Source organism: Poecile atricapillus, chromosome 5 (genome assembly GCF_030490865.1).
Source record: "Poecile atricapillus isolate bPoeAtr1 chromosome 5, bPoeAtr1.hap1, whole genome shotgun sequence".
NCBI classification, from domain to species: Eukaryota; Metazoa; Chordata; class Aves; order Passeriformes; family Paridae; genus Poecile; species Poecile atricapillus.
The window spans coordinates 9552642-9566804 of NC_081253.1; the positions used below are offsets into that span (position 1 = coordinate 9552642).

General features: G+C 43.7%; 1 protein-coding gene across 4 annotated transcripts in view; it reads left to right on the plus strand.

Moving 5' to 3' along the window:
* Positions 1-11199, plus strand: part of HEG1 (heart development protein with EGF like domains 1) — a 51842-nt gene extending 40643 nt beyond the window's left edge. For 3 of the 4 annotated variants that reach the window (XM_058839407.1, XM_058839410.1, XM_058839409.1), the window contains exons 17-21: positions 156-198; positions 294-331; positions 833-920; positions 2327-2501; positions 4036-11199. In XM_058839407.1, coding sequence (XP_058695390.1) covers positions 156-198; positions 294-331; positions 833-920; positions 2327-2501; positions 4036-4185 — 494 coding nt within the window. In that variant the 3' untranslated portion in view covers positions 4186-11199. The remainder of the gene's footprint in view (positions 1-155; positions 199-293; positions 332-832; positions 921-2326; positions 2502-4035) is intronic. The other variant, XM_058839411.1, reaches the window with a different exon arrangement.
* Positions 11200-14163: the final 2964 nt, after the last annotated feature.

Sequence of the window (14163 nt, forward strand, 5' to 3'; positions counted from 1 at the left end):
GGGGCCATGCAGCCCCACGGGAGCTCACGGTGCTCCTGCCGTGTGTGCGCTCGGGTCCCGGGGATGGAGGAGGCGCGGCTGCCGTGGGAAGCGGCGCTGGGAAATCCCTCCCGGCTCCACTGCGCGGTGCTCACGACCCTTCTCTCTGCTTTCAGCCTGCGAGGATGGATATAAGCTGGAAAACGAGACCTGTGTGAGGTATGTTCTGCCCTCCTCCTACCCCACCATCCTTGCTCTGGTGACCTGTTGGCACAACCGAGCTGCTGAATCTCCCTGTTGTTCTCTCTTCCCAGCTGCCCCTTTGGCTTGGGTGGATTCAACTGTGGAAACCGTGAGTACCAAATTTCATTCCTTTTATTTTCTACAGTGTCAGAAATAGGAGAGTTGAAACTAGTAATTGCAAGTGACTGTGTCTAAAATGCAGTAGGCACACACTACTTTTTCAGTGCTTTTTTTTTTCTTCATTTTCAGTTGAAAGTAATTTTGTGGACCTCCTTTGACAAAGCTGACTTACTGTTATCTCCTAAGGAAAGGAGATCTCCTTTCCTTGTTTAGTCTGTCAGGCTAGCACATAAAGTGGGCACTCTTGAGGCAAGAATTTGAAGGTGAATCCATCTGAGTTACTCTGATCTATCAGTGAAGGGAATCTATTCCTTAAGGAAACAATAACTTGTTTCTATTTCACTTGAAAACTTAAGGCTATATTGCTTACGGGGTGGGGAGGGGGCAAGATGGGAGATAAACAGCTAATCCCTTTGCATGGGGACTGTGGATTTGTTTAGGGTTTAAAACCACACTGCTGTTTCTCAGCCTCTGTCTCTCCTGTCTGCAGCGTACCAGCTCATCACAGTGGTGATTGCAGCTGCAGGAGGGGGACTGCTGCTGGTCATGGGCATTGCACTGATTGTCACCTGCTGCCGGTAGGTACCACTGCCAGCCCTCTTAAGGACTAAAACATAGGATAGCTAAGGACCAAAACACAGGTGAAAACATAAGCGAGTGGGTTTATCAGAGATGCTGAAGTATCACATTGTGCTTTCATTTGGAGGATTTTTAATTTTCTTTTTTCCCCAGCAGCCATGCTAAACAATGGACTGGGTATCTCTAAAAGGTACATCAGAAAATCATGTCCTCCAAGGATGGAGAGGCAGGGGAGTCCTTCTCATGCAGAGCTGTAAGGCTCTGAAGCCAGGAAGAAGACTCCAAAAGTGCAAGCTAAGTAGAAAGGAGCAGTTTAGGCAAAAGGAGTTACTTGCCTTTGCTCAAGTGGTGTTTGAGTATATTTAAGGCTATTTTCATTTACCGTTACGGACAACTCCTGCATGTGCTCTCACTCTGTGTGTCTCTCCCTCTCACACACTCACACTCACACACACCTTGTTCCCATACCAGCAGGTGGCTTTGGACAGGATGTGCTTACCTAGGAAGCTCTTTTTGAGATTTATGTAATCTGAAAAGGGATACCTTGAAGTAACACCCTCTCTCCACCATTGCAGTCCCCAAATCTAGGATTTCAAGCTCTGTGATGAATCCAGTTGAATACTGGCAGCTGGATTTGTCAGTAAGATAGGCATGGCAGTGGTTTGGTTGGCACAGTGGTGTGCTCCTGTAATCCCATCATTTGAGCCAGGGGGATGCCAGCAAACCCCAGCCAGGAGATGAGGTGGCCCTGAGTGCAGATCTCCACAGGGATGGACTGATCTTCTTATGAGTCCTGGCCTCTGGCAGCTTATGACTTCCTAAAGGATACTCTGCTTTGAGCTGAAGTGTCAACTGAAGTCCTCTCATACAACATTATAGTCCTGGAGGGACTTTTGGTGTCACTCAGGCCAGCTCCTTGCAGGTCTTCCTTCTTAGAAATTAACATAGGGCCTACAAGTGCACAATTAATAGCATGGGGGCTCCTATACCTTTTTCCTCGATTTTCAAATTTTTTTTCATTGACCTTGTTGAACACACATGTTTTTAAAAGGCAAGGGGCATAGCTGGAACAAGCTGGAGCAGGAGGGGCTCAAACTGAATGTAGGGAAAAATTCTTTCACCGAGGGAACAGTAAGGTTGTGGAACAGGTTGCTTAGGGAGGTTTTGATGTAACTTTGGAGATTTCAAATCTCATCAGATAATGCCCTGAGTTGCATGATCTGATTTCATATCTGACTTGGCTTCAGAGCAGATGATTGGACTATAGTCCATCTGAGGTGATCATTGTTCCCAGCAAAGATTTGTAGCATCAAGTAATGATCTCTCCTGAGATCATGTCAGAAGTGTATACACAGTAGCAGGATAAGTTGTAAGTTTTCACTTTCCCTCATTCTTTTATAAACAGGAAGAATAAAAATGACATAAGTAAACTGATTTTCAAGAGTGGGGATTTCCAGATGTCACCTTATGCTGAATATCCGAAGAATCCCCGGGCACAGGAGTGGGGCAGAGAGACCATCGAGATGCAGGAGAATGGAAGCACCAAGAACCTGTTGCAGATGACAGATGTGTATTATTCGGTATCTATCCATAGCTTAACTTTTAACCCTTTGTGCCCCATACAGTAAAGAGATATTCCTTTATTTTTGGAAGTACAGATCCCTTTCCTGCAAGGTAGAAGGGCAAAGCAGATGTCTTCCATAGGCAGCAAGGCATCAGGAGTCCTATGGGCTCTAGCTACCACCTGTGGTGAATATCACAAAGAGATGTCATTTGGAAGAATGCTTAGGCAATGCCTAGGAATATTTTGGTAAAAATGCCCCAAAATCCCAATTCTAAAGTAGAAAAGGACACTTAAAGGTTTTGGATAAACTGCTAAGGTTCCCTGTTAGCAGTTTTCTCCTGTCCACCCTCGCTGATGAAGTGGAAGGTTGAAACCTCTGTCTGGGAAACTTTGCCCCAAAATAGGAAGATGCTAGTTGCTGAGGACCCCTCTTTTCCTCCATTCCTTCCTTCTCCTGGGTACATAAGGAGCATCCCTTCAGCTCTGAGGGAATAAGGAGTAATAGGCTGTGTAGGACACAGAGACACAAGCACAAGATGTTATGTCATGGTTGGTACCATCTGCTAATGGCTGTACCCAGAGCTGTGGTGCTGCTGTACCATCTGTCACTCATTTTCAGCAATGTACTTAAGGTGTGTGTGGGTTACTCATGAGAGTGAAGGTCACAGGATTTCACCCAAATCACACATTCTGGACTCCTTGCTTTCCAGAGCAGAGAACAGGGAGCATTACTATTTTCCTGGCTTGTATTTTAAGTTTTTCAGTAAGCAAATTGACTGGGTTGCACAGCATGGAGTCAAATAATCCTCTTTCATGCTTCTACTAAGAATGAGATATTTGAAAATGCATTTCCTAAATTTTTTTAAAGACCTCGTTATGCTGGGAACTAGAAAGGGAAACTTTTTAACAAGCAGTAGCTGATGAGGGCTTTACATGAATCTGCTCTGTAACAGATTAAACCAAGAGGCTTCATGCTATTCACTGGGTGAAATGACTGTACAGTCTTGATCTTAGACATCAGTGTTCCTCCCCCAAGTGTCCCCAGGAGATTTACTTAGTTACAAGAAGGGAAGAGAAAGGAAGGCCAGATCGTTTTGTATTTGATGTGTAATTCAAGGGCCTGTGTTGGGAGAGGAGGAACCTATGGTAAATGGGGAGAGAAGTGCCCAGGTAATATTCAAAGCAGGAGACTAATTTTGATTTTTCTAGAACTGTCTCCTTTAAGGATGGCTCTGGGACAATGTTGTTTAAATTAAATATTGACTGTGTACTTAGGCTGCACTTGGCAGAGTCAGGTAAACTTCAAGTCTGTTCATTGGCCAGATGTTGAAATTAGATTTCATCATAATGATCCCTTCAGGCAATACAGCAAAAATTGTTCTAGATTATAGAGATCATTAGAGATCACACTGTTCCCTCTAGCTACTGAACCAACAGCGAAGAGATGTGGTAAGGCTGTGCCTGAGGGAGGATTGAAGTGTGAGAATAAGACCCTTTTTATTATTATTATTATTTTTTTAAATTTTTTTTTTTTTTTTTTGCTAATACAGCCAACTGGACTGAGAAATCCTGAACTGGAAAGAAATGGACTTTATCCTCCCTACACTGGTTTGCCTGGATCTCGACATTCATGCATCTACCCTGGACAATACAATCCGTCCTTCATTAGTGATGAAACCAGAAGAAGAGACTATTTTTAACAGAGAGTGGAGAGGGAATGGAAGATTGACACAGTTGTGTGGCCCTTAATCCCCAGGTAAAGCTGTCTCCTGGGTAGTTCAGGCCACATCAATCTTACTCTTCCCATTTAATAGGAAGGACTTTGAACTTCATGCTGAGCATTGCTGCCCTGAGGGACGGTCACAGTTGCTGAGCATCAGAGAGGAGGAGGAGGAAGAGGAGGGAATGGCTCAAGAACCACACCACTACAAGACCCAGAGGGAAGCCAACACATGTACTCCTTATTCGTTCTTCACTCTTCGCGCTACGTGGGCAAGCACGGATCAGTACAGGCAGATGAACTGTGCCCAGCACTCTGCATTGAATACCACTAGGGAGTGTCTTGTTTACAGATCTTGTTCACTGTTGACTGTGCTTGTCTTCCCCACCAGCCTTCATGCAAAGATTCACTGTGCAGCTGCTTTTGGTTGGGCAAGTTTGTCCACTCCCTTTTAGACCACGACACGTGCTTTGTGCATGACAGGGAAGCTGGCTTGAGTTCTGGCCCTCACCTTCTTACTGCTAAAAGTTCTCCAGATTCCTGGGTCATTGTCAAAGCCCAGTGTCTGGCAATATTGGCTGAATTCATGGGTTGATTGTCTCCAAGGAGTGCAGGAAGGTTAGTCACACCACTGCAATTTTAACAGAAAAAAGGCACAGTTGCTCCTCTGCGCTGCTTTGAAAACCTTCTGTATATAAGGAATGTTGTTTTGTCAACCAATGTTGTTCAGAAGTGATGCCACTACACACCATCATGGTGCTTCCATATGGGATCCTTTGGAGCTCTGTTTCTCTGCAAGAATTTAAATGCCTGTAGACACAGCAATACTATATTAAATAATTACTCACAGGGAAGAAGATGAGCTGTGAATTCAGAATGCTGTGAAGGAATCTGTGAAGGAGTAATAATTCTGTTGCCTTGGCTGGGTAGAGGAACTTAAATGTTTTCAAACCTCCACAGTCCACCTTGAATTTGTAGGAGCTGTGGAGGCTTTCAGTGCATTGGAAAAGAGGGCTTACTGCAGTCAGTTGCATTTAAGGAAGAGAAAAACATGATGCTTGCAATCCTAACATAGCAAAGATCACTTATGTTGAAGTGTTTTTCTTTCTTCCGTCTTAGTTTCGAGTGATTCAGACCAGGCAAGTTTCCTCACCCAGGTGTGTTCGTTCATATTAGCAGAAGCTGAAGAATGTAAGTTATTGCATTTCTCACCAAAGATGAGATTGAAACTCATGGGCTGTATTCTCACCAAAAGTGAGTGTTGAAAGAGATCTTACTAATCACAGAACCCTGTTGGGGTTGGCTTGGAAGGGATCTCACAGATCATATTTTTCCAACTTCTCTGCCGTAAGCACCGACACTTCCACTAGACCTGGTTGCTCAAAGCCCCATCCAGCCTGGCTTTGAACACTTGCAGGATTGGATAACTTCCCTAGGCACCCTGTTTCAGCACCTCACCACTCTTATCACGGAGAATTTTTTTCTTATAACTAATCTAAGTCTACCTTCTTTGTTTTAAAATAATTTCCCCTTGTCCTATCCCTACATGCCCTTGTGAAAAGTCCCTCTCCAGCTTTCTTGTAGGCCTCCTTTAGTTACTGGAAGGTGCTCTAAGGTCTCCCTGGAACCTACTCCTCTCCAGGCTGAACAGATGAACTTTCTCAGCCTGTCTTCATAGGAGAGGTGCTCCAGCCTCTGACCATCTTTGTGGACTCCTCTGGTCTCTTTTCTTCTTATGGAACCCTGAACACAGCACTGCAGGTGGGGTCTCAGGAGAGCAGAGGGAGAGAATCCACACTGCTCCTGGTCCTGCCCCAGGACACAATTGGCGTTCTGAGAGCACATTGATGGGTCATGTTGAGCTTCTCATCAACCAACACCCCAAGTCCTCAAGGGCTAGTTTCTATTCTCCAACAGCCTACATTTGTGCTTGGGAATTCCCCAACTTACATGCAGGCAATATAATTAAATATAATGAGGTATATTTATCACTTTACTGCACTATTAATCTGAGTCATCAAATCCTGTTTAGATACAAGGTCTAGATGCAGTTTCTCCTCTTGAATGTGTATGGGCTTTTAAATCCAGATGGCTGCTTGTATGAGGCTAATAGCACAGTTCCTTAGTCACTGACCCACCATACCTGTAATGTGTACATAGGCTGATATTGCCTTCTCCCCCACCATGCTTTAAAAGAAACAGTGCCTACAAGTAAGTTCAGTAGGTAGCTCAGCTCACTGAAGCACTGAGGACCAGGGGGTGCATCCCCCTAAGTGCCTAACCCCAAGTAAGGGCAGCAGTTTGGATGCTCGTGTGTTGTGTGGCTGCTCACTGGAGGCAAACCTGGGGGATGAGGAGCTCTCCATCAGGGAGCAGGTACTTGGATCCTGCAGGTGGTGTGAGTTCCCAGATCCTTTCCCAGCACTTCAAAGCCTGTTGTGTTCCCTATCAAAGGTCAGTAACAGGTATCCAGAGGGAAGTGAAATAGCAACAGGCAATTATTAGCTGTGTTGGCTTAGAGGTTTCTGGTCCCTGCTCAGAGTTGCTTCTATTTTCTTAAAACTTCAAGACAGAAAAGGTGCCAGAGATGTGCTTTAGAAGGCACAGCTCTGTGCACCAGGCATAACACACAAAAACAGTGTCTTTTTTATGCGTCAGGTCTTGTCTTCTGTGTAGAAGCAACAGTGTGAAATTGCAGAAAAACAGAGCTTCATGGATGCCCAGGGCAGTATCCTTTGCACTTGCATGAACTTTTGGTGACAATGTATGCAACTTCATGCCTGTCTGATCCATAATCAGCCTTGCTGCTGGTAGTACACAGCTGATCTCAGCTGCAGGGGGAAAGGAATGGATGCTTATGGGAATTACAGCTGCCTAAGGAACTGTATTTAAGGAAAGCTCTACTTACAGTGTCCAAAATATTAAAACAGGTAATGCACAAGAATTAGCTGCTCCCTGCCATGCTGATGAGAGTTTTTTATCCAGGACAGAAAGGACTGCCTTTCACCTGGTATGGAGTAGAGTTTTGTCTTTGTTACAAAATAAAAGAGGAAGATGCAATTTGTGCTAACTCTAAATCCAAAGCCAATAGACAAGAACTGGAGTTTGTCCCATTTTAGTAAAGCAGATTTAGTGATAAAGCTAAAGTGATAAGGAGATGTCCAAGCAATGATGAGAATCTCGTGATTTAACCATGTGTCAGCATTTCCTCAGATGGGGAAGTGTTTAGGCCCACTCTTATCGGCTAAGATATTTAATTGCTTGGTTAGTTCAAAGACTAGGAGATGAACTTCTACGTGTCAAGTACAAAGTATGACATACAAACTCACAATTGAAGATAAGTTCTTTTGCACAAAGAGTAGGTGAAAAAAACTTCTGGTTTGTATCTCCCAGCACATTGCAAATTCCAGGTTATTTGAATGGAATCGAGATAGGACTATTTATAATGAGAGCACACAAGAGTTGGCAAGTAATTCGTTTTAATATCTTAATGGTCATCAAATTCTTCTTAAATTGTATCTGGAGAGAAAGAGTCTCAGTAAATCCAGCAGGACTTTCTGAGTGAGGACTGCAAAGCTTGTAATTTTCTGAAACAAGGTGTTTTTGCACTGAAATTTTCTCTCTGACAATGGAGGTAAACATTGGGGCATTTCTTATGAGGATTTATCCATCAGCCTGACCTTCTATTTAGCTTGGGTAAAAAAAGTCAGAGACTCAAATGTATAGTCCCCAGGAGGAGGAGGAAAAGGGTCTCTCCTGACCTGCCAAAACTTCTCTGGGTGTGCTAGGAGGCCCTGCCCAGCAGGCAAGAGAGGAGTTTAAGCAGGAGGAGTCAGCACCCAGATGAGTGCAGGTGCTTTCCCCTGCAGTGTTCCAGGAAGCCTTTCTGGAGGTGACAGAGGCAGCCTGGGGTGATTCAGGCCCTGGGTCTCCACCAGCCCAGCTGCAACCTGTGCTGCAACCTGTGCTGCAACCTGTGCTGCAACCTGTGCTGCAACCTGTGCTGCAACCTGTGCTGCAGTGCTTCTGTCTGCAGCCAGGCACCACCCGCTCCCAGCTCCCAGGGACAGAAGGGGTGGGTGCAGTGCCCTGTGTTGTGTCACAATTTCTGAGGGTTGTTTTACTGCAGGTGTTCCCCAGCAGTACAGACTCGCCCAGCCACAGCAGGGATGTGGCCTGTTCCAGTGCAGGTTGTCTCTGTGTAAAGCTCCCAGCAGGATCCTCTCTGTGTCTGTCATAAACAAAGCACCCTTTGGCAGTGGAGTGGGGCTTGTTACTCCTCTTGGGTATAAAGAAGGGTCTCTATGTGCCCTCAAGCCCACTTTCAAAATCTGATGATTCTCTGTTCACAACCTAACTCCCCGCAGGATGTCTAAATGCATGCAAATTATTTCTCATCTCTCTTTTAGATTACTTCTAGATACCCCAAATTGAAAATTTTGAGCACACTGGATGTTTTCACCAAGGGGAATCACTCTCCACTATCCAAGAGGATAAGAGGGAAGTGGCATGTTTTTGATATGGAGAATGCAAGTAGTTCAGCCAGATGTGGGGAAAGGAAGAAAACCTACACCAGCACTGCTCAGTTATCTGCTATTGCTTCTAGCTGCTGTGGAAAGTGAGGGGAGCAGTCAGGAAGGACCCATGGGAACTTGTGTGGATGTATTTTTAATTACATTTGGAAAAAAGAGAAGCTACTTCTTTTGATTGACAGGAAAAGTTGTGAGAGGCACGTGTTTGATGCTATAGTGCTCTGCCAATTATACTGACAAACCCACAAAGAAAACCCTGACAGTCAGCATAGGAGAAGCAGTTCCAGTGAACGGATCAGCAAACACCAATTTGAGAAATCTTTCAAAAGGTATCTTGAATGGAGAGTCTTCCTGTGTCCTGCTGTTTGCCCTGGCCAGTCCTTCCAGCTGCACTGGGAAAATCAGGGTCATTTTTCACACTATTGAACCCTCACAAGCCACTTCATGCACTCACAGCACTGAACTGGACTATAAGTGGAAAAAGTAGGCCGGGTTGATGCCCTTTTCCTCCATGTCGGAAGCGTTAGGTTTTATAGCAGTGATAAATCTCATTGCTCCTGCGACATTTCTCGTAAGACCCACTGGCATAGTCACATATTCAGTTACCACTCATGAGCAGCCTCATAAAGGACTGCAGGGCAGTAAAAGGCTTTAAAAATAGCAATAAATTGCAGGTAGAGAGAGGGTTTCATAATTTATCATTGTGGAATTGTTTGTGCCAATACCTGTACAGGTTGTTTACTGGGACCTGAGTGAGCACAGAGTGGGTTTGGACACTGCTGCAGATAAGCCAAGTTGCTTTCCTGGGACTTGTCTCTGATGCTGTTCAATGGCCATATCCATTCCAAATCCAGCTGGAATTTTCATTCCCTAATAGTAAGCTTTAGCTTTTTTCCTTAAATTAACAAGAACGGATGCATTTAATTAAATGCTCTTCCTATGCTGACTAATGTTTTTTCCTTTTTACACACAAAGGATGTAATCCAGCATCCATTTCAGTGACTGGGGTAACTCTCCCATAGACTGTAAAGAAGGTTTTTTTAGGCCTGAATTATTTCACCACCAGGGTCATCTGTGTGTAGTACATGCTTTCCCATGGCTCTGTGTGCCTATTTCTGTGACACTGTTCCTGCATTTCCTTGTTGTGTCTATTTTTTTAAAAGCATAATTATGACTGCAGCAGGACCTGTGTTATGTGAGAATGAACAAAACAGTTTCAAGATATGAAACAGCTTCCTGGGAAGAGAATGAATGTGAATTTTGTGTAGTTGTTTTATTGCTCAGACAGCCTAATTCCCATCATGTAGTATCTTGGGATGTAGAGATGCTTCCTGCTGTCACTCATATCAACTGCTCTGCAGATCACTCTTACCTGTCCCTTTGGAAATTAAGCAAGATCTCCTAGTTTCAGAAGGGGTATGTTCTCTATGCTTGTAAGAGTTTGGGGCCTTTTCAATGTACATTTAATTCTTCATTCTGTTGAACTGCTGAAATTGAAAATCAGGAGAGAAATTCACGAAGGAGTAAGCAGTACCAAAATTTAAAAAAAAAAAAAAAAAAAAAAGCTTACTTGTTTTGCAGAATTGGTGTCAGTACTGTGAGGTCATGTGTGGGATGACAACTCTTCCAGTCTGTGTATAGTCTGTGTTGCATAAATTCCTTGTGAGGGAACACCTAGAGAGAGCACCCAATGTTCCTCCAAAGTGGTATTTAAATGCTAAATCACTCAGTCTCTGTTTCAATGAAATACTAGAAGGGATGGGAGTCTTACTTGGGTTAATGACTGCAGCAGGCAGCCCCCAGGTCTGCAAAATTTTGGATGGAAAAGTCCTGTGGAATATAGTAAACACTGATCACTTCTCTTGAATATGGCTATAGAATTCGCTGGACATAAAAATCATCAATAAAATCTGCTAGGGTGGGTTTACTTTAAAGAAAAAAAACACAACAAGATAAATAATTACTACCTTCCTTTTTTCAAAGGAAATTCTGTTAAACTCAGCAATTTACTTTTAAACCCATTAAATTCGACAGGACTTTCTCCTAGTGGAAGTGAAACTTGGTGTATAAAATCGTAATGATTTATTTGAGCAGCTTTTAGAATTGCAGTAGTAAAGCTCACATTTTGTGACCTCTCTTTCAAAAGATAAATTTTCAGCGTTTGTTTGTGCTTCTTTACAACCTGAATGTAAACCTGCTTTATGTTCTTAACATTGCTCCACTTCCTTCCCTCTCTCTCTGAATGTTTGCTTCCAAGTCTCTGGGGTTCTGAGGATGTTTTCCAAACCAGTATTATTTAAAGTTGTATCATATTTTCAGCCTCCACTAATTATACAGTACTGTAGTAGCAAAATATAATTTTTAAGGATTGGATTATTTTTATACCTGCATCCAATATTATTAAATCTGGCGTTCTAGTCAGTATCATAAAAGGATACAATAAAACAATGAATGTTACTAAGTCCCTGCTTTTTTATTGTCTTTAGCTTTGCCTGTAAAGGGAAATATATGCAATTTTTAGGTGGTTTTAATTATTATTCTACATCTAATCCAGAAAATAAGAAATTGCATTGAAAAGAAACTGCTTTTGTTCTTCTGATGGTGCTTCCAGACTGAATAACCAAATTGAAAAGCAAAGAGGAAATGGGTATGTTCTGTTAGTTGTGCCAAACAAAATTCTGCTCAGCTGAAATACAAGTTGTGTTCTGATACATTTATCTTGGTGGCACCAAGCCACTCAGTCTAATTTCAATTTTTCCTCAGTTTATTTTTTGCTGGACCTGGTGAAGTTGTGTGTTTATGTGTGTGAGTGCATGTTGGAGGGGAGGAAAGCCTCAGGGGGCAGCAGGGCTCTTTGCAAGGGTGATGGGCTGGACCTGAGCACCATGAGATCAGTCCTGTCCCAGCAACAAGTGAAGAATAGCCAGCTGAGTGTCCCTCAGAGGAAGGAGGAGGGCACCTTGAATCCAGAGGAGCACCAAGTCCAGCTCAGGCTGCTGAGAAGAGGCATGATGTGGAAGAGCATCTGGAGCAGTGCTGGTAGGCTTGTTCGGGGAAATTTTTTCCTGTGTTGCTCCAGGGCAGTACAGCTGTGACAGCAATCAGATGGGACTAAGGTGAGATTGATCTGTTCTATGAAAAGTTAGGTGGCCAGTTTGTACACACCATGTGGCTCCCCCAGTAGCCATGAAAAGAGACACACATCCACAAAGAGCAGCTCACCCCATGGTAAGAGATCACTCACAACTATTTCATGCCATTCTATTTCTGTGTGATGTTGGTATCTTTTAGGAAACTGACAGTGTGAAAACATGGGTCACAACATTTCAGTGGGACTAAGTTAAGGATCTTTGGGGTTATGGACAAGGACATGATTTAACAGCCCTGCCCACTCAAGATTTGCGTGCCAGTGCCTCTGAGATCACTGCATGCATCCATAGTGTGTGCCCTCAAACTCTTGAGAACCACCTGAAAAGAAGTTAAAGAGCATTTGCTTCCCCTGATTGTATGTGAATCTGTATCCATAGCTAAATCTTTAATTTAGATTTCTGAAGCTTTTTTAGCTTTTAGCAATTAAAACATACATTTCTACTTATGTATGTCATGTGTAGTGGAGGAAGCAAATTTACATAAAATAGCAAAATGTATAGGAATCTAGTAAAGAAAAGGATTGAAAAATGTGCAGGAAAAAGGTATTGAGCTGTAAAAGATAATTTTTCCTACTTTATGTCCTCTGACAGCATGACTGCCTCTTGATTACATGCACTTTCTAATAGATAGATGAGGCCCTTTATATTTGGTATTTCTTTTTCCTACCATAAACAAGTATTGACAATAGAACAACTACTGTTACTAAACATAGCATATTCTTTATGCCATAATAATTGTTCAGTGTTCTTGATTGTCATATCTGAGTTTTGACACACAACAGTTTGATTTTACAACCTCTGCAAAGTTATTGAGTTATTTCTGCAAAGGAACTTTTCTCTGTAGTTCCTTGCAGGACATCACAACTGATGTGGCTGTGTGAGTCTGTCTGGACTAACAGTCAATTTTTTATTATCTAATTGTGTGCTTAATGACTTAATTAGGAAATGCAGCAGAGCTGCTATTTCACTGGTATCAGTTCTCCTATTTCATTAATTCTCCTTGTCTGCTTTCCTAAACCACCATATCTAATTCCCCCACAAATCACCAAGCAATGGGGCACATAGAGCCTGTCACCCTCCTCCTGATGAGAGCCTGTTGTGACCATTGGTGTGTCACAAAATGGGCAGGGAAGGGTAAGCAGAGATAAAAACTTCTAGTACGGGAATATGTATTATTTCCTGGAGGAACTGGGGCCTTTTGCATTGCAAATGACTCACACTGCCAAAACTGTGATCGTAATAAACACAACCAGTAGGTAGGAATGGAAGTAAAGTTTAAAAATATAGGTAGTACAGCAGCTCCTGATGTGCATTCACTGTAGAGAACAGTTCTAATGTGCAGGACTGCACACTCAACCAGTAGTCTCTATTGCAGGCAGAAAAACTGCACCAGTTACATCCGCTGAAGGCCTGGCCCTCGTTTTCAATAGTGCCCTGAGAAGTTCTTTTGGAACTTCACAGCCAGCAGGGAGATTTTAAGACCTGGATTAATCCAGCTGTGCCTTGAGGCAGTGTTGGAAAATTGGAGTGTATCATGAAGACTGAAGAGTGTAGGTCTGGGAGATGGGCATTGCCAGAGGATGGGTGACATACAGCTCTGCCACTCTCCAACAGCCAGGTTTGTTCTCTGCACATCCATTCCCACCTGAAGCACCTGCTGGGGTCTGGGGCTCACAGCACTGAAATATGTTATTCTAACAAGGCTTCAGGATTAGTTTTTGGACATCCCCTGAAGCTGGGAGGGTCCTGGTAGCCTGAGGAGGAGGCTGGACACCAGCCAAGCAGGTAGGCATAGGGCACTGGGGACAAACCTTTCCCAGGCATTTCCTTCTCTCATTCTGTCAGCTTCCTGGCAAAGCAGTTTTAAGGAGGGGCCTGGTAGAACTGAGTGATCTGTGATGGGCAAAGGGCATGGGAGGGAGCAGCAGCAGGGCAAGATCTGAATCCACCATAGCCTGAGGGAGCAGACAGAGGGAAAGGGGGGCTGCCCGGGGGTCACTGCGGGGACTAGGGGTAGGTGTGGGGAGCAGGTTGCACTGGAGGGACTTGAGGGACAGAGATACAAAGGAAGGCACAGGCAAAACCCCCACATTTCAGGCTCAGCATCCTGAGCAGGTTCACAGAGGGACAAGGCCACTCATTTCTTGTGCCAGCAGAGAGGAACACAACCATTTTTGCTGTTTGTAAGCCAGCAGTGTTTCCTGGTTCAGTGCAATTTAACAGTTTAAGACAACCCTAAGCTCAGGAATGACTTGAGTAAAGCTTCTGGTCTCTCTC